This window comes from Pseudochaenichthys georgianus, chromosome 18 (genome assembly GCF_902827115.2).
Source record: "Pseudochaenichthys georgianus chromosome 18, fPseGeo1.2, whole genome shotgun sequence".
Taxonomy (NCBI): domain Eukaryota; kingdom Metazoa; phylum Chordata; class Actinopteri; order Perciformes; family Channichthyidae; genus Pseudochaenichthys; species Pseudochaenichthys georgianus.
The window spans coordinates 19,066,891-19,088,503 of record NC_047520.1 but is presented as its reverse complement, the minus strand read 5'-3'; the positions used below and the strand labels follow the sequence as shown (position 1 = coordinate 19,088,503).

Below are 21,613 nucleotides of genomic sequence, written 5' to 3'. Positions count from 1 at the left end.
TGTGAAATAAAAGTCTTACTCTCTCTGCACTGCCGTCTGTCTTCTGGCCCCCTGTGGACATACTCAACAAATGTCAAACACATGGAGAAGAAGTGAGCAGGAAGACAGTAAGCCACTGGGTGCAGGAAGACAACAGAGAGTGCATCACGTTACAATGTAGCAACAAGTTTAATCGTTTTGATGAGAGGAAGTATTCACCTCCTAAAGTCAATAAAGCTGCAAAAGAAAACGTTGTTTTGAATGATTTTTAATCTTTGAGACAATCTTTAAATGTTGTACAGTACACACAAGCATGATGTATTATAAATAACTCTTTACATGTACATTTTCCTGAGCCAAATTGCACATAAACACATTCTGAGATATGCAGAAGTGACATGTTGTCAGTGGTATTTGTGCAGACTATCACTGAAAACGGCATTTTCTAAATGGTAAACATGTTAAGGAAATGAAAGTAAAGATCAAAAATCACAATTAAATGTTCTATATAGTTGCATATTATGACGTTTACACATCTTAGAGTAAATAAGGCATGCTGGTGTTTGAAGGCACGTTGTGAATACATATATATATATTTAATTATGTAATATTATGACAGTTCTCTTCTGGTCATATGTTATTTAGATTCTGAAAGAAGAAGAAGAAGCGATAAATAAAATACATTTCACAAGAAAATGCCTTAAAGATGTCACTAAATATGAATCTGTTGGATACATTCATTAGATATTCTGCAGACATATAAGAGTGGGAACTATGAAGTAGCAACTAACTGTGGTGCATCATTTGAACCAGCAGCAAATTATAACTCATTTCAAATATCATTTCAAATAAAGTTTGATCCCGAGGCATCCTGTGCAGTGTGTGAGGCTTTCAGAGGATTATTGCTCCAATATACGGCAAACTCAACCTTATATAACATCTCCTCAAAGAGGCCCTATCATGCTCATGTTAGTATGTTGTGCTTCTACTGTGACATGTTCACCAGAGCCCAGGTCTGCTCTGATTGGTCAACCGCTTAGAGATGTCAATGTGTTGGAGTGCTAGCCTATAGAAGCGCAAGTGCTCCAAATTAGCTAACACACTACAGGAAAGGGAAAACCCAGACAAGCATTATGCGGCGTCCTTCAAATTAAGTCATTTTCTTCTGGAATGAAGTCTTTAAAGTTTATTAGAAAACCTGAAAGAGTGTTCTCTTTAATCAGTGCAGTGACCTTAGGAAGAGGATTTTTCCTGATGCAGACACGTTGAAACAATCTTGTACTTTGAATGAAGTCCTTAAAACTTACTAGTTTTCTAAATGGTAATTTCTCTTGATAACAGTGCATTCACCAACTCTTTTTAAAATGTTCTCCTCTGTAAGACTCATTTCAATATCCTTACTTGTTTTAAATTGGAAATAAACACATTATTTTGATCCTTTCTTTGCAGTTTCTCTTTCCACTGACGAAATATAAAACACATATTTAAAACTGCTAAAAGAGTATTCTATTCATGAAACAAGGATGAAGGGTTTGATTACTCACGATAAGGCTGGATTAAGATTGGTTGAGTAAGAGATGTTAGGGTACAAAGGGCGATGGAAGACAAACATTTCTTGATACATCATGCAGATTCAGAAACGTCATCCCTCTGCCAGAGTAAATTGAAATGTGTTCAGACTTGTTTCAGGTGTTCCTCGTGAGTTCCCACAGCCTGCAGCGGCAGCTCGTCTGAAGTGTCCACGGCGTTGTCGAAGGTCCGAGCGTCCTCCTCCTCCGCATGCTGCTGCCTCGCAAAGTTCACAAACACCTGAAGCAGAAGAAGAGGAGAAGATGAAGAAGCCTCTAAATTAAAGTGATGAAGAGTTTTGTCTCTCCACAGGAAGGAGCATCATATAAAAGTATAAGAGCATTGTGAGATTGTATAAACAATAAGGCTCACTGTGCATTCAATCCTTTTCAAAGATACACGCCCTATTCAATGAGATGGGATCGAGGGGAACCATTTATAATAAAGATCTTCTGTTTCAATAACACACTTACATCTGTAGCTTTAGAATGCAATGCTACTAATGAAGACGACATTCCTGAACAAAAGAGGAGGTTTACGGCTTTGCTGCTGCAATAAAATATCCTTTCCTTAATATTATGGTCCTTTCAAATAACTTAGAATATCATTTCAGCTGATCATTTCTACACGTCTCGTTTTTATTGAGTCATTTTGAAGAGAATTTTCCTCCAATGGTGGCAGTAATTATTCTGCCGTCTCTACTTTGACAAGGTTTTTACTTAGAAGTCAGATTTTTTTTAAACGAGGGATTTCAGTCACATTTGAAATGGAACAAAAGCAGACTTTCATCCTTGCTTCATTCCAAGATACAACGTCAGTACAATGTCATAAAAGGAGTGTATGCATAATTGAAGCATCATTATAAATCACTTTAGATCTATAATGGTTATTTGTTTTATTAAATCTATCATTTAGGCGTCTATATTGGGGCTCATTTCACTATAATACGAGTTAATTGGACTGTAAGTCACCTTTACTGTTGTCACGGTGTGTTAGAGCTCCTGCAATATTTAAATTGTTTAACAGTAACAGACAGGAGTTACATTAACTCTAAGAAGGTCACATTACTTTTTAAATATATGAAGACAGGGAAGTGATAATTAAGATATGATATATTATGTGCTAAAGGCGTTTCTGCTTTAGTATAGAGACTATAGTGCACATTAAGTGGTAGAACAGTAGAAAATAGTCCACGCTAACACACACACAGTCACATGTTCCAATGTGTGTTAGCGCTGAGCTGCAGGCTGTGGATCGATACTAATCGCAGTGCAGGTCGTCTGCTATCCTACAGGTCAACGCTGCTCGCTATAAATCACAGGCTGGGAGGTGGCCGTCACATGGAACTATCAGTCGTTCTTATCTGAGAAATATTTAATAAACTGGTCCTATTCTTATGATGTGGTTTTCCTTTCCCTGCAGTTTGTTCCAGAGGTTTGTGTGCATGTAAATGGTCCGCAGAGGCTGAAATCCCAAAGACTTTCTCTCCCACCAAAATGATCAATGGCGTGAATCATATTGCAGTTATAGTCAAAACATAAACATGTGTTAGTTTTCCAAATCATACAGCCCTAGTGATGATGTGTGAGTTAGGAACTAAGGAGAGGCATTACAATATCCACCTGTGGGCTTTGAAGTCTTGATTTCTTCAAAGCAACATCCAAAAGTCTGATTTCATGAAGAACACAATCTGCTTCAATAAAGCTGAAAAACATTCATCTTGAATTGATAAGGAAACGCTTCATACTTTTTCATTTCAATCCTACTCTTTTCTCTAAAGCAGGGGTGGGGAACCTTTTTCCTCTCAAGGGCCATTTACATTTTTTCAACATCCTCCGAGGGCCGTACAAATTATTGACCTCTGCTTAAAAATCACAGCCCATTCATTTGGCCTTTCTTTCATGCTGTGCAAAGAAAAAGCAACCTCTTAATCCAGATATCTCACTATGACTCGCGCATGCATTCACGTGCACGGTTGTGGCATGACCACCAAAACAGAAAGATATGGACACAAGATGTGTGCAAATGTATTTAGTTTCCTATCCATGTGGACATGATTTAAGTGGGGGGAACCTAACCTCCTCTAGGGGGGTCCGGGAAGATTTTTTTTTTTAAATATTGAAGTTGAAAGCATCAATCTGGTGCACTTTGAGAGCAAAATGAAGAGACCTATGGAAACATCTCTCACCACCCACATGAAACAGAACTGTAAGCAGATTTATTTTTTCTTTATGGATATGTTACAAATCACCCCTTTCAAACTGTATTATTGTTTATTAATAACAACTTACTTTACTGTCATATAGTATTTTATACCTGTTTACTTTATTCTCTTGTTTTTTGATAACTATAATGATCCTATAAAGATGTGCCTTTACCTCACTGGTTGGAGAACAAGCTTCTTATATTCGTTAGCATAGCTAGCTAACCAGATGCTAATAACAGCAATATTATATAGTTATTGACTGTATGATCAGAATGACAGATGAACAGATCGCCACTGGGCTTTCAACTGAAGACACAGACACTGCAATTTTTTGAAGTCCCGGAGCAACGTTCTGGTGCTCTCCGTCAGAACTGCACCCCTGTCAGACGAGACATATACCACGTGATGGATGACACGTTAGGTTCGTGTTGTGTTCAAGGACCCTGACCGTTGCCATGAAAAACAGACACTCGCTTGTTTAATTATTTTGCGGTCTAGATTTCTTTAATTTTTTTCTTTTTTGCGTGTGTTTATAAATTACCTCGAGGGCCGTACCAAATGGTCTCGCGGGCCGTGTACGGCCCGGGGGCCGGAGGTTCCCCACTCCTGCTCTAAAGCATGCTGATGACCTGCCAGGACCCTTAGGGGCAGGCACACACACACACACACACACACACACACACACACACACACACACACACACACACACACACACACACACACACACACACACACACACACACACACACACACACACACACACACACACACACACACACACACACACACACACACACACACACACACACACACACACACACACACACACACACACACACACACACACACACACACACACACACACACACACACACACACACACACACACACACACACACACACACACACACACACAGCTGGCTGCGCGCTTTATTTGAAGAAAAACCTTTGTGCAGATCCTGATCGATCGGCAGAGCCAAGGCCGGGCTGTGTTTTCTGCAGAGACTCAGAGGAGTCCTCGACGGTCAGTCTAACAGCGTGTGGGCAGAGAGGGATCTTTAACTGAGACCCTGCACTGAGCGGACTTTAACTGAGGGCACTTCAAAATGCTGAATGCATTGATTGAAGCACTAATGATCTGCTAAACTGAGCCAAGATTCGCAGAGAAACAGCAGGACAACAGAGCAGGACCCGGATGCTCTTCAATCACAAGTGAAATGGGGAGACTGACATCTGCTGCAAATAACTGCTACATATTTGTACGCTTCATCAAAAATTAAATAAATGTTTACGTGTGAAGTGATTCTGATTAAAGCTGGTAATTGTGCATAGTGTCTGATAAAGCTGAGGCTACACTAGATAAAATAAGAATTAAATATTAGTAGAATTAGATTTTATAAATTGTTTAAGGCATTTCAATAACTCCAGAAGTTTTTTTATCGAAAAGTAAATATTAAAATAAATACAAATATTCACATAAATATGCTAACATTAATAATACATAATAATAATTTTGACAGTAACAATAATAAATAAAATGACATTTGGCACATTTCTACCCGAAACGGATGAATTTCAAAATGGATGTTCTGCTCTTAAATAAATGATTAAATAATTTCACTCCCATGCTCCGCTCAAAATGTTTTCTCAAAGAGCAGAACACCTTTGCCATCATCACTCTGCACCTTTAACTAACCGTTGGAAATAATCATGGTTTCACAAAAGAAACATACAATGCCCAGAGCAAGGTGGAAATGCTTCTCGCATCATGGAGCCGGTGTTTTTCTATTTCCAGGTGCTGTCAAGCTCACAATGCAAAACAGCAACTGGAAGAACAGTGTGTGCGGAACACCTTAACATAACATGTTTTGCAAATATATTGCTTCATTTCTGATGGTATAGATTATATTATAGATACTGCTGGCTTTGTATCGCAGTAGCACTGGATGGATGGAGATGGAGAGATTTCCCCTGATTGATTTCTACCTTTACCCAGGAGAGAGATACTCTGGAGGATTGATCACAGGGACGGTGTTGTTCACCTCTGCATTATTTTATTTCAATTTCATCTGGCACCATTTTACAATATTTATCTTTTACTTATTAATTTTGTACCTTTCTATTTATTTGTGCACTATTTATTTTCTATATTCTGCCTATAATAAAGCCTGCTTTTTATAGAATATTTAGTATATTAAAAGCTGTGGCTCTGACCTGGTCCAGCGTTGTCTGGGAGACAGAGTAGTCCTCCACCTGCAGGCGCTGCTGGTGGCGGGTGAACTGGCTGAAGATGTGTGCCAGCGCCCCCTCTGTGTAGGGCAGCTGGTACTGCAGCGTGTTGTGATGCTTCTCCTTCAGCACGCTGCCTGGGAACCCCTGCTGCACAAAGTCCTCCACCGGCTTCAGAGCGGGGGGGGAGCCGCCCACACGCACCGTCACCGTGTAGCCATCACCGAATCTGGAAGAGAACACCCAGGTTAGCTTTCTGTCAAGCAACAGTTGCATCTGGATATGGAAACTGGTGGTGTTCCACTCTAAAGCTGCGCTATAAATGATAGTTATACAGACAATAGAAATGTGTCATGTGAAAGAGGGCTGTTGCAGTGACAAACTCAGAGAGAATACGATTCTAACTCACTAAATCTGTTGGTTAGAGAGGGTTTCCTCCACGACGAGATGATGAGGAGACACATGGCATCATAAAACATAAACTGTGACAATATTAACATGCAAATTGCTTGATTGCACTTACTCTAAGACACTTTGGATAGATGTGTCAGCTAACTAAAATAATTATACAAATGTATTTTGAGGCGCCTTGAGAATTGGTGTCACCCAAGGACAGTTTATGTTGCATAAAAGGATACTCAAACAGATTAAAACATAACAAACACAAGAGCACAGCAGACGTTAAAATACATTTGAATACAGATAAATATAAGTGACACAAGGACATGTGAAGTCACATCCGCTGAAGAGACAGATTTCAGGCTGTTAATATTGAATCTGGTTGTCGAGCCGACTCCAAACTAATGTGACGGCTAGATGTGTAAATAAAAAGCTGTTTCTGACTCAATTTAGCAGATCATTTGTTCTTGTTTATTAGTATATTATCAGAAATGCAACAACAGTTTTTTAAATATGTCAACCTGATCTCATAATATAGCTTTATAACCACAATGATATTCCTGGACATATAGTATTCTCCCAGATGAAAACACAGCTCTGAAGCTAATTAGCCCCCTCTCGGCTGTGTCTGCTGTGCACAGAGTAAGACCAGTGCCTTGTTGTTCTGTCGTTAGCGCTCTTATGACCCGTTGTTTTCTGCCTAATTAATCCCCTAATGTTGGATTTACTGGTGGAAGCGTCCACTGTGGGCTGGTACCGAGCAACACGCAGCGAGAGGCAATTAGAGATATGGGGAGTAAACTGCAGGCTGCAGGTCCCACAGGGAGGAGGAGACAGGAAGTGGAGCGGCTGCTGAGCTGCACAATGAACGGCCCCCGAGGTACCTTAGTTAAAACTGGTGAAGAGCCACAAAGCAAGAGCAGTATGCATAGATAGCATATGGGGACGCGTATCAAATAGACTTTTTCAAGTGTCTTTTTAATGCCACTTATGGAAACAGAGTTTTCTTGCGTTGTGATTGGACGAACCAGAATACCTTTGTGGATAAGTTGGAAGTACTTTGAAGCATAGCGCATGGATCCGAAAATGTTTTGTATTTGACTTGGATGACTGACGTTGGCGTGCACGTTGAGGTCATTGTGCAGCAAACACTGGACTATATTCCATTTGATGATGCCTTTGAGCAAATGGCATGCTCTCCACAGCAGCATCTGCATCCCTCCTGCTGCACCGAGCGCCTCAGGGGACCCACAGCACCCCTAGGTGAAGTTATGTAGTGCACATCACAACAGCGCTTCATTAAGCAGTCGCCCTTCAACCATCACAAATTACACTCACAATGACCGGAGCCCTGCTACACCTCCCAGTCAGAGACTCTGCTTCTGTGCAGTGTATCACGTGCACATATAAAAGCAGGATGCTCCTGCCCATCAGAGGGGTAGGGCTCTCAAAGAATTGAAACCATCGTATCTCCTTCAGACTCTTTCATTTGTTATATCCATCACATACTAATATAATTACCATTCATATTCTCCTATAAAACCACACCACAGGACTCAAATGATCAAGTATTAAAGGCTTGTGAAGGTAAAATGTACGCTTGGTCACTTTGAGCTGGAGAAAACTTGCACATCTATCTCACAAATCCGCTTCAGCAATTTGAGCCCAAAATATCTTTGTTAGGCGCAGAACATTCCTCTGAGGACTAACAAGTCAAACTAATATGTCCCCAGACACACAGGTGTGGATATCTTGCTATCAAATGATGTTTCACTTAAGGACACTGCCTTTACAGAGGTCTGTGCTCCCCAAGTGCCCATCTAGTTTAAAGAGGCCCTGAAACACCTCCAACACATTGTACATGATAGGCTAAAGGGAGGGACAGCTCGACCAATCACAACAGAGCCGGCCAGCTCACTAATCAGAGCAGACTGGGCTCTGGTTTCAGACAGAGGGTGAAAAGAGGTGCTGCAGCACAGGCAGTATGAGAGAAAGAAAGAGCTTTTTGAACATTAGAGCATGTAAACATGTCCCAGTAGGCACAATGTAGTAATATGAACCTTAACATGAGCAGAATAGGGTCTCTTTCAAATGAAAACACTGCAAAGATTCAAAGGCAACCTTCAACAACAACAACAACAACAACAACAACAACAACGGGCAAATGAGAGAAAATCGTGACTAACTAAGAACTAAATAATTAGCTTTTCTCAATATGTCTTTCCCAGATCAAGCCAAATATTGCAAAGTTACCACAGTAAGTCATGCTTTGCTGAGGTTTGCACACACACCATCTTCTTCCAACATTATTTATACTTGCTAAAGCCGCAGCACCGGTGTCAGTGTGAAGCTGTATACTCTAGAGATGATGTTATAAAATGCAGCAGTGCATCAGACAGCAGCAGCACAGACTAATTCATCCTCCAATCAGGACCCTAATCCCCCTGTGTTCATTTCAGCTGCCTTTCCCAAGGCCTGAAGGCTCACACACATGCATCCAATAAGGGCAGAATGAATTGTGGCTTTTTATCAATTACCTTCCTCTCATTTCTCTGTCTGCAGGAAAAAGATCTTTCTTCATACGGTAGTCACCATTTTGACTCAGCATTCAAGACAGTAGATCGGATGTCTCTGCTCTCCTCAGATAAGAGATCTTAAAACAATTCATCATCTTTTAACTGCAGATTCTTAAACTGAAAGGACCATCTTGGCAATCTGTGCATTGGGGAAATGATGCATACAGCACCACCTTGTTAAGATATAATCCAGCAGCTCCCCACTGTAATGCCCTCTCTCCTTTATTCCCCTCTGCTCTATCCTTCTTCCATGTAATTTAAAACAAACAAGGCCAGACACAGATAAGGGCACGACAGGCTGCCTGCGTTGACCTTCCTCTCAGAAAGGTTACATCACTGCTGCACAACCTCAATTTGTGATCAGACAGGAAGTAATCCATAAAAAACTGTGGACAATAGTAGATTTGCACCACTAATAGTTCAAAAGAAAGTGGAAATGGGACCTTATTGAGTTCAAAGAAAACTTTAAGTCCGTCCTAAGCCATAGTCCTCGCTATTTACAAGCTTTTTTTAATGCAATTTCAAAAGCAATCTCACATGAAGGACACCATGCTGCCTGTGACAGGATTTTCAAACATGCAAAGTTCATCCTATAACAAGCCTGCAGCCATGAAGCAATCTGTGCAGACCTTGAGGCATCGGATGTGGAATACACTCTGATGGAATAATGTCTATGAATCCTGTGGAAGCCGGCGCTTTGGAGTATCTGTACAGTACACACCCTCTGTGTCTGTCTTAATTACAGCTGCGTGGCTGATGCATCTGCAGCATGAAGATAATTATTTTGTCATCCATCTCCGCCATCGACACGCACTCAAAAGCTGTAAATGGCTCAGTTAATGGCACACCTGCAGAGTGAGTGGGGGGGACTTTATTGGACTCAACTTCAGAGGATTGATCCAAACTTTTCAGACGCCGCCGCTCTTGTAAAAAAACTCCCACACCGCATTACCTTAATGCATTAAAGGCACTTTAGCCTCCACTTTTATATCATGGAGGAGGAAAGAAGACTGCGGGGCTGTGTACTTACGGCAGGAGCTATGAGGAGGGGATATGAATGATATCAATCAGGGGGAAAATCCTGCTTCGCTGGCGGTGGCCTCTCTAACTGACAGATTATACAGGAGCTGCTTTTATTGGAGCCTGCACTTCATTTGGCTTTACTCAACACCTGGGACACCGCTGCACTAAAGCACTGTTTACAGCCTCTGCACATCCTCACTCGTTCATCTCCCCTTCTCTGTCAGACGCTCATAAATTCATGTGAGGGTCTCAGTATAAGGATGTTTTTAACACAGGAGGACGATGAAGGGGCTTCTCTCTTTAAAGGGGATATTTACACTCATTTGGGGTTGATTGATACGTCAGCTGTGGACTAAAGGGGGCAGCACTAACAAGCACTTGCATGGAGGCAGGAAGTGAAGAAGAGGAGGATGAGCAATAGGGGGTCAAGATGTAAGAGCAGACCCCCGTGGTGCTTTCAGAGGCCTGTGATGAAAAAGAGATGTGAGACATTGGGGGAGGAAGCTGCACCTCCAGCATTGCAGGTCAAAGGCTCACATTGTGTGACAACCACCTGCCTCCATCGCCATGCAACCCCCCTCAAAACCTGGTTTCTTTCCTCACCACGACGTAAAGCATGCTATATGGATCACGTGTCTTTACAGAACAAACACGTGGAAGGATAGTGACGGGAAAAGAAAACAGAGGAGACGCACCTTAATTGCCTTTTCAGTCATTAACAGGGTCCCACACCTCATGAAACATTAATTACAGCGCGCAGAGGAGGAGATAGGGACGCCTAATTAGAAATTATTCACCGCGCCGCGACGAGAGGAGAGTCAGCGGCGTGTTAATCCTGAGTGTGAGACGTCAGGGTTATCTGCTTCTCACTGAGGTGTGAGGCTCTGATGCCTGATCACATGTAGAGAGGAGGGGGATATGTGTTGAGCCCCACTCACTCACACTCCTCCTACCTGTCCTACACCTCCTCCTCATCCATACATGATTTACACCACCCTGCCTGCACACAGGTGTCAATGAGGATTTGTAGGAGGCGCTACATCGATGTCACACTTTTTCATGTTTACATTGAGGTTTTTCTCAAGAAGCTTTGACCATAAAATAAATGAAAATCCCCCCAAAAAGCGCAGTTACAGTGCAAATAAAAGAGTATATACACATTTTGTATTTAATTAAATAAATTAAAAGTTAGAGAAATAAGAACAATGTAGGTAAAATTCTGGATAATGAGTACTTAGTTGCTTGGTATATAGAAAAGTTCCAGAGAGTATTGATGTTCTGTGCAACTGTGTGTGTGTGTGTGTGTGTGTGTGTGTGTGTGTGTGAGATAATGTCAGCAGACTGTACCTAAGGTAATGGAAGCGCTCTGTGTGTCACACTGGGCTGGGGGCGGAAGTGCTGAAATGTCAGATGAATATCAGAATGTGTGTGTAAGAGACGTATATGCAGACTATTAAAGGGAGGAGGCGGGGGGGGCTAATGGATAAGGATGGATGTGTGAGCAGAAACATGTGGAACAGAGATAATGGAGACATGGATGTTAATGTGAAATCAATACGTCATGGTGAGTGTGGGGGAATTATGATGCTGCATACATGTGTGTGGGTTATCTAACACATTACAGTATTGAATAAGAAACTATTACATAGCATCTATATACATGTACTTTTACTTGAGTATTTACTCATTACTCCACTACGCTTACTGGGAAATATTTACTTTAGGCTACACTAAATATACTGACAGCATTAGTTACCAAGTACTTTTTAGATTAAGATTATTTATCTACAATCAACAAAAAAATGATTATATAATAAAACATATTCACCACCTTTACCAGCTGCAATATTAAAAGGGATGAACACTGATGCATCAGGAAAACTAGTATAACAGTATTGTATGTGATATGTTACGTAATGAATGTGTTACATTTGGTACTTTAAGTAAAGTGTAATGATAAAGCGTGTATACTTTTAGTTTAAAATGTGGAGGTTAACTGAGGTTTCACTAAAACTAAAAATGTTTGGTCTTTACTTGAAATATACTGACAACATTAGCTGCTGGATAATTTTCGGATTCAGATCAGAAGGAGACACAGATTTCTTTCATCTCAGTTTCAGGAGCTTTGTAGTTTTTTGTGTGCGTAGAAGAAGAAGAAGAAGAAGAAGAAGAAGAAGAAGAAGAAGAAGAAGATTTTGATTTTTAAAACAAATTTTATTTGCATTTGTTTTAAACATACACCCACCCTGCAAAAGAGTCGGAACAAAACTAAAACATTACACAATCAAATAAATAAACAGATTTTCATGACTACCAAATAAATATCATTTGAAAAGCGTTTGACCCATTTAAAAACATCCTCTTTTACACACTTTAAAAACAAAAACTACACCTATCCTTTAAAACTTCAATATGAGAGTCCTTCTCCCCAGCGAGCACAGAACCCGCCCCACAGCCCACACATCCAGAAACCCCTGCAGGTGGTTGATCAGCGTATAGTACGCATGCTCCACCCTCAGACGCGCTGCCACCAGCCCCCTCAGACAGAGCACTGCATCCGTCCATCCCACTCCAGCAAGTTGGTTCTTCCTACTTTTCCAGATTGCTAATTTTGCATTAGCAAACAAGAAATTCATCAACAGTAGGGTTTCCTTCTTTTTCAGGATGTATTTGGGGCCATGGACAAAAAGTGGTATGGAGAAAACCTCCCCGAACCCTTCCACCCACCCCTGTAACATTTTTTTAAGACCAGCCAATCTGGGACAGGACACGACTAAATGCTCCAATGTTTCTGCCATAAAACAGAACGGACAGCCTCCCCTTGTGCCTGGGTCAAAATGAGCTCTGTATTTGTTAGTGGCTATTGCACCGTGTATAATTCTCCATTGGATGTCAGCCATCCGTTTTTCAACCGGAGATTTATACAGGATCCGCCAGCTGCCCTGAGGGGAAGAGCCCAAGCCAAACACCTCCATCCACCTCGACTCTCTGACGCCTGCAAGCGAGCCGAGGTTTAACACCTTTACGCAGCTAAGGTATAGCTTCTTCCCATTGCAGGCGCTGAACTTTGCAGGTGTTAGAGTCCCCAGTGATAGCAGGAGACCCTCCTCCTCTCTCCATTCCCCCACCGCAGGACCCACACTCAAGGCAGGAAAAACATACTCATGTCCCTTTCTCCACTGGTCAGCCAGATCTGCATCCAGAGCAAAAGTCAGGTGGGATGGCGACAGCGACTGCCACACCTCATCTACCAGGTTCTCCAGAACTCGGGTTGATCGAATGCCCGTCACCTCAGCCAGTTTTTCTGTGGAGACCCCCGTCAAATGGCCAAGTTTTACCACTCCCGCTTCAATGAACGCGTTCTTTAGGGTGGCTGAAGAGAAAAGGGTTCCAGAAAGAAAACCAGTGTCAAACAGTGGCTCCTCAAACAGCCACATCCCAGGCCGGGGGTCGGGTGGTCTTGTAAAACTCAGAATCTTCCAGGCATTGATGACTGAGCAGTAAAAAGGTGTAAGTCCAGTGATCTTGTACGCAGGGGCCTTCAGCAGAAACAGGTGTTTATCAAAACCAAAGCCCCCCGCCCTCCAGAGCAACAGCCGGGCCATAGCCAGCCAGCAGGGAGAGGCACCATACAGCAGCCGGGCCATAGCCAGCCAGCAGGGAGAGGCACCATACAGCAGCCGGGCCATAGCCAGCCAGCAGGGAGAGGCACCATACAGCAGCCGCTGAGCTGCCTGCAGTCTAAAAGCAGCAGTCCTTGCAGTAATGTCCACGAGGCCCTGCCCCCCCTCCGCCACGGGCAGGTACAGGACCGATGCTGGCACCCAGTGATGACCCGACCAGAAGAAATCCACGAGGAGCCGCTGCAGTTGTTTCATGAGGCCCGGCGGTGGGGTTAACACCTGCAGTCTGTGCCACAGAGACGAGGCAACCAGATTGTTGGCGACAAGAACTCTTCCCCTGTAGGACAGCTGGGGGAGCAGCCATTTCCATTTGGCTAATCTTGCTTGCACCTTTTCCAGCAATCCCTCCCAGTTCTGTGCCACCATGTCCTCGGACCCCAACCAAACTCCCAGGACCTTTAAACCCTTGTTTCCCCAGCTAAGGTTACCAGGAAGACTGGGCCTATTTCCTACACTCCACTGACCTACCAAAACTGCCTCACTCTTCTCCCAGTTCACTTTGGCTGAAGCAGCCTTCCTGTACAAAGCTAGACTGTCCTGTAGCTCTCGCTGACCCTGGACAAAAACACTGACATCCTCAGCATAAGCTGATACAACCACCGGGGGGGCCTGAGCTGACTCTGGCAGACACAGGCCTCTCAGCCGGTTTCTAAGTCTGCACAAAAGCGGCTCGATGGCAATACTATACAATAGGCCTGAGATAGGGCAGCCCTGCCTGATCCCCCTTTTAACTGGTACAGGTCTGCTCAGCCCCCCCCCACCTTCACAACACAACATGCATCACTGTACAAACACTTCACCCAGGACACAAAATGCTCCCCAACACCAAAAGCCTGCAAAGTGGCCGCCAGAAAAGTGTGATCCACACGATCAAACGCCTTCTCCTGGTCAATAGAAATAATACCAACATTTATATCATACAGTTTGCAAACATCAAAAGTGTCTCTCATCAAAAACAAATTGTCCACAATTGATCTGCCAGGGATGCAATATGTCTGATCAGGACCGATAAGAAGTTCGATAAAAACCTTCAGTCTGTTAGCTAAGACCTTTGACAGTATCTTATAGTCCGTACACAGGAGAGCCACAGGTCTCCAGTTCTTCAGCAGGGTTAGGTCTCCTTTCTTAGGCAACAGTGAGATCACTGCACGCCTACAGGAAGCTGGAAGAGTCCCTTTCCCAAAGGACTCCATCAACACTTCTAGCAAGTCATGTCCCAGAATACTCCAGAAATGTTTAAAAAAGTCTGCAGGTAAACCGTCTATGCCGGGAGCCTTGCCGGAGGCCATCTGTGTCACCGCAGAGGTCAGTTCCTCCAGCGTAATGTCAGAGCCCAGGGTGTCACTTTCGGCTGGACTCAGCTGTGGAAGACCCTGAAGAAGTTCATCAGCAGCTTCCACGTCACAACCTTCAGCTTTGAACAGGTCTGTGTAGAAGGACACTGCATGCCTCCTCATCTCAGCAGGCTCAGAGGTTACCTGTCCATCAGGGAGACGCAGACATACCATCTGCTTCCTTTGGCCCACAGACCTCTCCAGGTTGAAGAAGAAGGTGGTTGGTGCATCAATGTCTCTCATGGAAGTGAAACGGGCTCTGATCAGGGCTCCCTTGGCCTTCTCCTGAAGAAAACAGTTAAGCTGTTGTTGTTTTAGGAGGGACTGTTCTATATTCCGAGCAGACACACTCTCTAACTCCCTGATCTCCCTCTCTAACTGCTCTATAGCTCTCTAATGTGTGCAGTGGAGTAGGCTGTATACTGTTGGCAGAACACTCTAATCTGAGCCTTTCCTACCTCCCACCACTGACTCAGGGAGGGAAAAGACTCTTTCTTTGATTTCCAGTTGATCCAAAATAATTTAAAATTCTCACAAAAAGTCAAATCTTGTAAAATGTTAACATTAAACTGCCAGAAGGATCTCGGCTTCTCTGTGTTGGATAAAACCAAATCTAAAGAAACTAGCTGATGGTCTGTGAAACCAACCGGTTGGATGTGACAGTTCACTGCACGAGTAATACAAGAAGCAGACATGTAAAATCTGTCTAGCCTGGCTGCACGGACGCCCCATCTAGCATTCTCATCCAGGTGTATTGTTTAACAGAGGGGTGTTTCGTCCTCCACACATCCACTAAGTCAGCCTCTCTCATCACCTGTGACAGTAAAATGGACGACTGAGGATGCGGCTCCCGTCCTATTCTGTCTAAAGTGACATTAGTGCAAGCGTTCCAGTCCCCCCCCAGTATCACACACTCCCCCTGTACACTAGTGTCCAACTCATCTTTTAATAACTGAAACACAGATACACGTGCAGCGCCCTGATTGGGTGCATAAACATTAATAAAAGTGAAAAAAAACTCTAACAGTTCCACCTTCACCATCAAGGCTCTACCTGCCACTATCTCTGTGCTGGATACGATCTTAACATTTAGAGAGGGGGAGAAAAAAACAGCTACTCCAGCACTGAGGTTTGAGCCATGACTGAGTACATACTGACCCCCCCACCACATCCCCCAGTCCGTCTCATTCAGGCTATCACTGTGCGTTTCCTGCAGAAATATCACATCTAATTTTTTCTGATTAAAGACCTCCAGCACTAAAGCTCTTTTCTGTGCACTTCTACCCCCGTTAATGTTTAAAGAAGCAACCCTTAAAGCCTGCATCAGAGGAAGGAGATAGAGAAAAATAACAGACAGGTACACACAGCAGAGAGGAGACACCCAGTGTTGCATGATCATGTTGACATTATTTAGACCTTTTCAGTTTCCCCCTTTTTTGCTTCCTTTCGGAACTTTTCTCATATTAGTCACATGCTTCCTGAGACGATAGCGTTTCTTTCATCCAGCAGGTCTAACCCTACAACTTTCTGAAGAGTGCTCACTGTGTGAAGAAACTTGTTAGTGTCAGGGAAAAACTCTCTCACTTCCACTGCCTTGCCAAAGGACTCATCTAAAAAGACATTAATTTCTTCCAAAGAATATATCTCTGCGTTATGAGAGAGACTATCTGCAACTGAAACACAGTCAGAATCCCCCTCACCGTCTGTGTCCATCTCTGTCACCTCATTAATGTCTGCAGCCTGTTGAAGCTCTGTTTGCCTCCCAGAGCCAGACGGCAGCTCCTGCTGCGTGCCAACAGCCTCCACCTGTCCCACAGCCCCGGTCCTCACCTGTCCCGCTACATCATCTCCCACCCGTTTACCTGTTTCCACATGTTCTCCTCTCACACTCACCACATTCTCTACAATCCCCGTTTCATCTCTCCCGATATTCATCTCTACTTCATCCGCAGCCCCTGGGGCCCCGGCGGGTGCAACAGCAGCCCCCGCGACACCGGGCTCCGCGGCCGCCGACCCAGCGGCCCCGGCCGCCCCAGCGACTGGCTCGGTGGCCCCGGGCTCGGCGGCCACGGGCTCCGCGGCCACGGGCTCCGCGGCCACGGGCTCCGCCGCCCCGGGCTCCGCCGCCACGGGCTCGGCCGCACCCGGCGGAGCGGCGTGCCGTCTCTGTGGACATGCAACACGTTTGTGACCCGACTCCCCACACTCAAAACACTTTACGTTCCCTGAGCTCGCATAAACCATATAAAACCCCTCTTCATGCCTCACCCGGAAAGACACATCCAGTGTCTGAGTGGGACAAGTCAGAAACATGAACACCTGTCTCCGCAGAGATTGGACATGTTTTAACTTTTCATCTTTACACCCCAGAGCAACAGTGCGGAGATTACTGGCAAATTTACCGAACCGCTTCAGCTCCCGTTCCAGCGCCTCATTCGGGATGAATGGAGGAACGCCAGACACAGTGATCCGCGTGGACGGTGTCGCCAACGGCGAAACTTGGATATATTCCTCGTTTACCATTAATCCGCTCTCAATAAGTTCGGTTACATATTTCTGGTCTTTCAAAAAGACCACGACCGCTTTGTTCATGCGGGAAGCATAGGAGATGTTTACATGGCCTACCTGCCCCCCACAGCCAGCAGCACCTGCTCCACTGTGCTTGCGGCCTGAGCCACCAAACGCACTCGGTGTCTCAGAGACACCGGCGGCGCCCCGAAGGACGCCATCCCAGCCACGAGGCACGGAAAAACAAATTAACCGTACTTGGAAAGAGTACAAATATCCCCACGTAAGATCATACAGTGAAAGAAAACGATTGAAACAGAAACAAACGAACTAAAAGTGAAAATCCCTCTTCCCTCTTCAAAAACACACCTCCACCACAGAAGAAGAAGAAAGAAGACGAGGCTCACCTGCTCTTCAGATGCTGGATGCTCCCGAGGCACTTAAAGGCACCGTTGACCATGATGGCCATGCGGGTGCAGAGAGCTTCACACTCCTCCATGCTGATGGGGAAAGCAGGAATAAGAAGCAGTATTAACACCAGAGGAAACGGCACCTGTAGGACGATGTCACTGTGACCCAGATACCAGTATATATACATATTTAAAAATAGCACAGGAACAGAAGCTAATGTTAAGGACCGGAACAAGTAGAGGCTGGACTTTTATTGTTGACCTGCAATGAGTATATGTCATGAATATATCCTGTGAATCCATCTGTCCGCTTTCATCTTAGTATGAGAGTTGTGTTTTCTCCAAGACATAGTTGGCACCCAACGATGGGCGACTTATTGCTGCCACCAATAAGGTGGCACCAATACGGAGTCTGTGCAGGTCCTTTGAAATGACTGTCAGTAAACTGTATTCAGTTATTTCAACTTGCTTCTTAAGGAGCCTCAACAAAGTGGGAATCTAATTGTGTCACTTCCAAACTATTTAATGAGACTGTCTCCTGGTTAGAAAAAGGTAAATAGAAAAATAAAAAGAGCATTTTGGCATGTCTACTTTAATATGAAGTTTGTAATTAGGGGGATAAAAAGGGACCATACAGTATGCACTTCTTACTTCCCTCTGGCTGCAGCAGTGTTTGAAGTAGAGGTAACACCTTTCTGAGGGATTGTGTAATTAGGATTATGACTTTGTAAAGGTTGTGAAGTGCCTCTTAACAAAAACACCGGCACCTGGTGACGCCACGGCCCATTGGACGCCGCTAAGCCACACCGCCTCAAATACAACAAATGCTTTACTCCTCCATGAAGGGAGAACAACATGTAATGAGCCTAATGTATTCCTGCAGCAGGGGGCGCAAATGAGTCAGGCCATTTGGGAAATGGTGAAATGAATAGGCATGTGAAATGTTCCATATCCACGTCAACGTCCAAAAAAGATTGACGTTTAATCTTCTCCTCACTCAGAATGACAGGGGGAAAAGTAGCTGCAGGAAGTGCTGAAAAGATATCGACAGTTTCTGTTTTCACGGCAGTCGGTCAACGCGGCCTCATGCAAGCTTCACAGCAGTCGGTGTGTCGCTGTTGATTTAACGGCTACGCTTTTACCAATTCCTCACAGCTAAAGAGGAGCGCCAATCAATTACAATTATGCTCGTGCAGCTCTGCTATCCTGGGGAAGAAAGTCAATATTTCTATGTGAAGGGTGTGCATGAGAGGAAATGGATGTGCTGTCTGCACCTGTGAGAAGTCAGGATGACGGAGCGCCCCTCCTTGATGACGCTCAGGATGGCAGTCCCACAGGAAGCGCCGGGCCTTAGGGTCCATGCCTGTGGTGGGCTCGTCCTAAAGGAAAACACCATTTATTTATACCACTAACAGCAATAATCTACGACATTTAGATTTAATGTTTTTAAATATTATTGATAAATAAATGAACAAATAAGAAAATAAACAAAGAAACATAAATAAATGAAAATAAGTGAATCCCAAAAAAATGAATAAGTTATAAAAAAGTAAATGACAAATTAAAATTAAACATTATATAAGAAAGATATATAATAAATAGAAATACTCAAATTTTGGCCCGGCCAAAAAAGTATTTCTATTGTAGGTTCATAATTTAAACTACAGTTCTTAATGTTTATAACTTTTAATATTGTTCATACTGTAATGTATCATATTTATTACTTATATTATACCTCTACATTACACAGCAACTTAATTCTTCTCATGCACTACTGGTTGGTATGCGAACTGCATTTTCCCAGATGTTTCTACAATGCAATGACAATAATGTAAAATCAAAGAAATTTAAGTTTATAATAACAAGCAATCATTCAACATTTAGCAATTACCACAGCATGGGGTATCTGGACGGACTGACAAAAGATAAGGAAGAAAAGGAAATGTTTCAAAGAGTTCAATCTGTCTGATAGAGGCTTCTGCTGACGATGTACTGTAGGACTGCTTGTTTGTCATATAGAGGGAAATACAAGTCACACACTCTCACACACACAGAGACACACACTCTCTCCTCAGGGCTGGTCTGTCTGTACATGATTACAGACTGTCAGTACTCGCTCCATCGGCTGCTCCCAGGCCTCACTGCACATCCTACAGGGTATCTACATTGTGCCCATGTGTGTGTCTGTGTGTTGAACACAATACGGAGAGTGACACACATGAACCCCCCGCCTCAGAGAGAGGAAACAGAAGAGGGTCTGGACGTGTGCAGAGCCAGGAAACGAACATGGAGGGAGAGATTATTCTGGATTATTATTTTTTATTATGCATTCATTATTCATGCAGAAAATTAAATCAGCATCTAATTGCTTTAAAATGATGCTAATGAATGGTTTTCGTTTTGTATGAAGTGAGAGGAGATATGTATTTAATCAAAAACATCTTAATAATCGTAATGCAATGTATACTTTGCTCAGTGTGATCATTTGAGTTTGTCCCTCATAATAACACAGACAACTCCCTAATTCACATTTAAGTAGTTCATTAAACCATGTGATACATTTAATGCTGAGTCATGCCTCCATTAATCTTCCATTAGTGAGGAATGGGCTTACTTTTAAGTCCTGATGAATAGAAATATAATAACCGATTAAGGGGAATTTAAAACGTGCACACTTCCAATTGGTTCTCTCTCTCTCGGAAATACAATTCAATCATGACCACAGCTTGAAATAAAACGCCTTTTCATCCACATGTTCTGCACAATTCAATAGGCACTCAGTATTCCTGCAGTGATCCACAACTTGTTTTTCTACACATTTTTGAATTTGAGCCTGTGTGCTTGTTCAGAGAAACAACACTGTAATCCAGACATCCGCACGCATCAATATTGATTTAAAGCATTACACTGCTGAGTCTTAATGGAACAGCAGCGCATCCTTTCCAACCACGCACAGACATGTACACAGCGCCTCTCACCAGGAAGACGACGGGAGGGCAGCCGATGAGCGCGATGGCGGTGGACAGTTTGCGTTTGTTCCCGCCGCTGTACGTCCCTGCCGACTTGTTGGAGTATTTCACCAGCCCCAGCTTCTGCACCCCCCACTCTGCCACCTTTAGAGACATATCAAGTGAAAAGAGTTCAAATAAACCACAATATCCCATTTGACATGATGCGTGACGTTCTGAATGTCGACTGTAACAATGAAGGCTTTCCTTTTTAACCTTTGTACATCATTCAGGACAGTTAACATCCGACAGTTCGCTTAACATGTGCTAGATCTTTTAAGTACAACAATACAGTTTTTACATGTGTTGTGTTGGTCTGAGATGAAGATGCGTAGACCGCCTGCTGTCCATGTGAGGGAGTTACAAATGCAGCCGGTGGCATGTGCAATATGCAAATAACAATACACAAAAGGCTCCATTTGCATCCAGAATTGTTGCCCAAAAAAGGCACATCACAGGGGCCCCAGCCACAAGAGGAAGTGGATCCCTGTGCTGTGAAGATATCAAAGCTCTGGCTCCGGTCTGAGGGCCCCCAGCCTCTTCCTTGTTTCATCTCCTCTCTGCAGAGCGTGCACAGGGCCTCAGTAGCAGAACAGTGAATAATGCAGAGTGACCTTCAGCTGCTGCTCTGCACCAGCGGACAGCTGCATTATGTAAGGCTGAGGTCATCCATCACTCCATCACCCGGC

At 43.6% G+C, this 21,613-nt stretch overlaps 1 protein-coding gene across 1 annotated transcript in view; it reads right to left on the bottom strand.

Annotated features, from left to right (window-relative positions):
- Positions 1–258: 258 nt before the first annotated feature.
- Positions 259–21,613, bottom strand: part of LOC117463484 (phospholipid-transporting ATPase ABCA1-like) — a 163,310-nt gene continuing 141,955 nt past the window's right edge. Inside the window, 2 exon segments of the mRNA XM_034105727.1 lie at positions 259–1,788; positions 5,969–6,212. Of these exon segments, the coding sequence (XP_033961618.1) occupies positions 1,654–1,788; positions 5,969–6,212 (379 nt within the window). The 3' untranslated portion in view covers positions 259–1,653.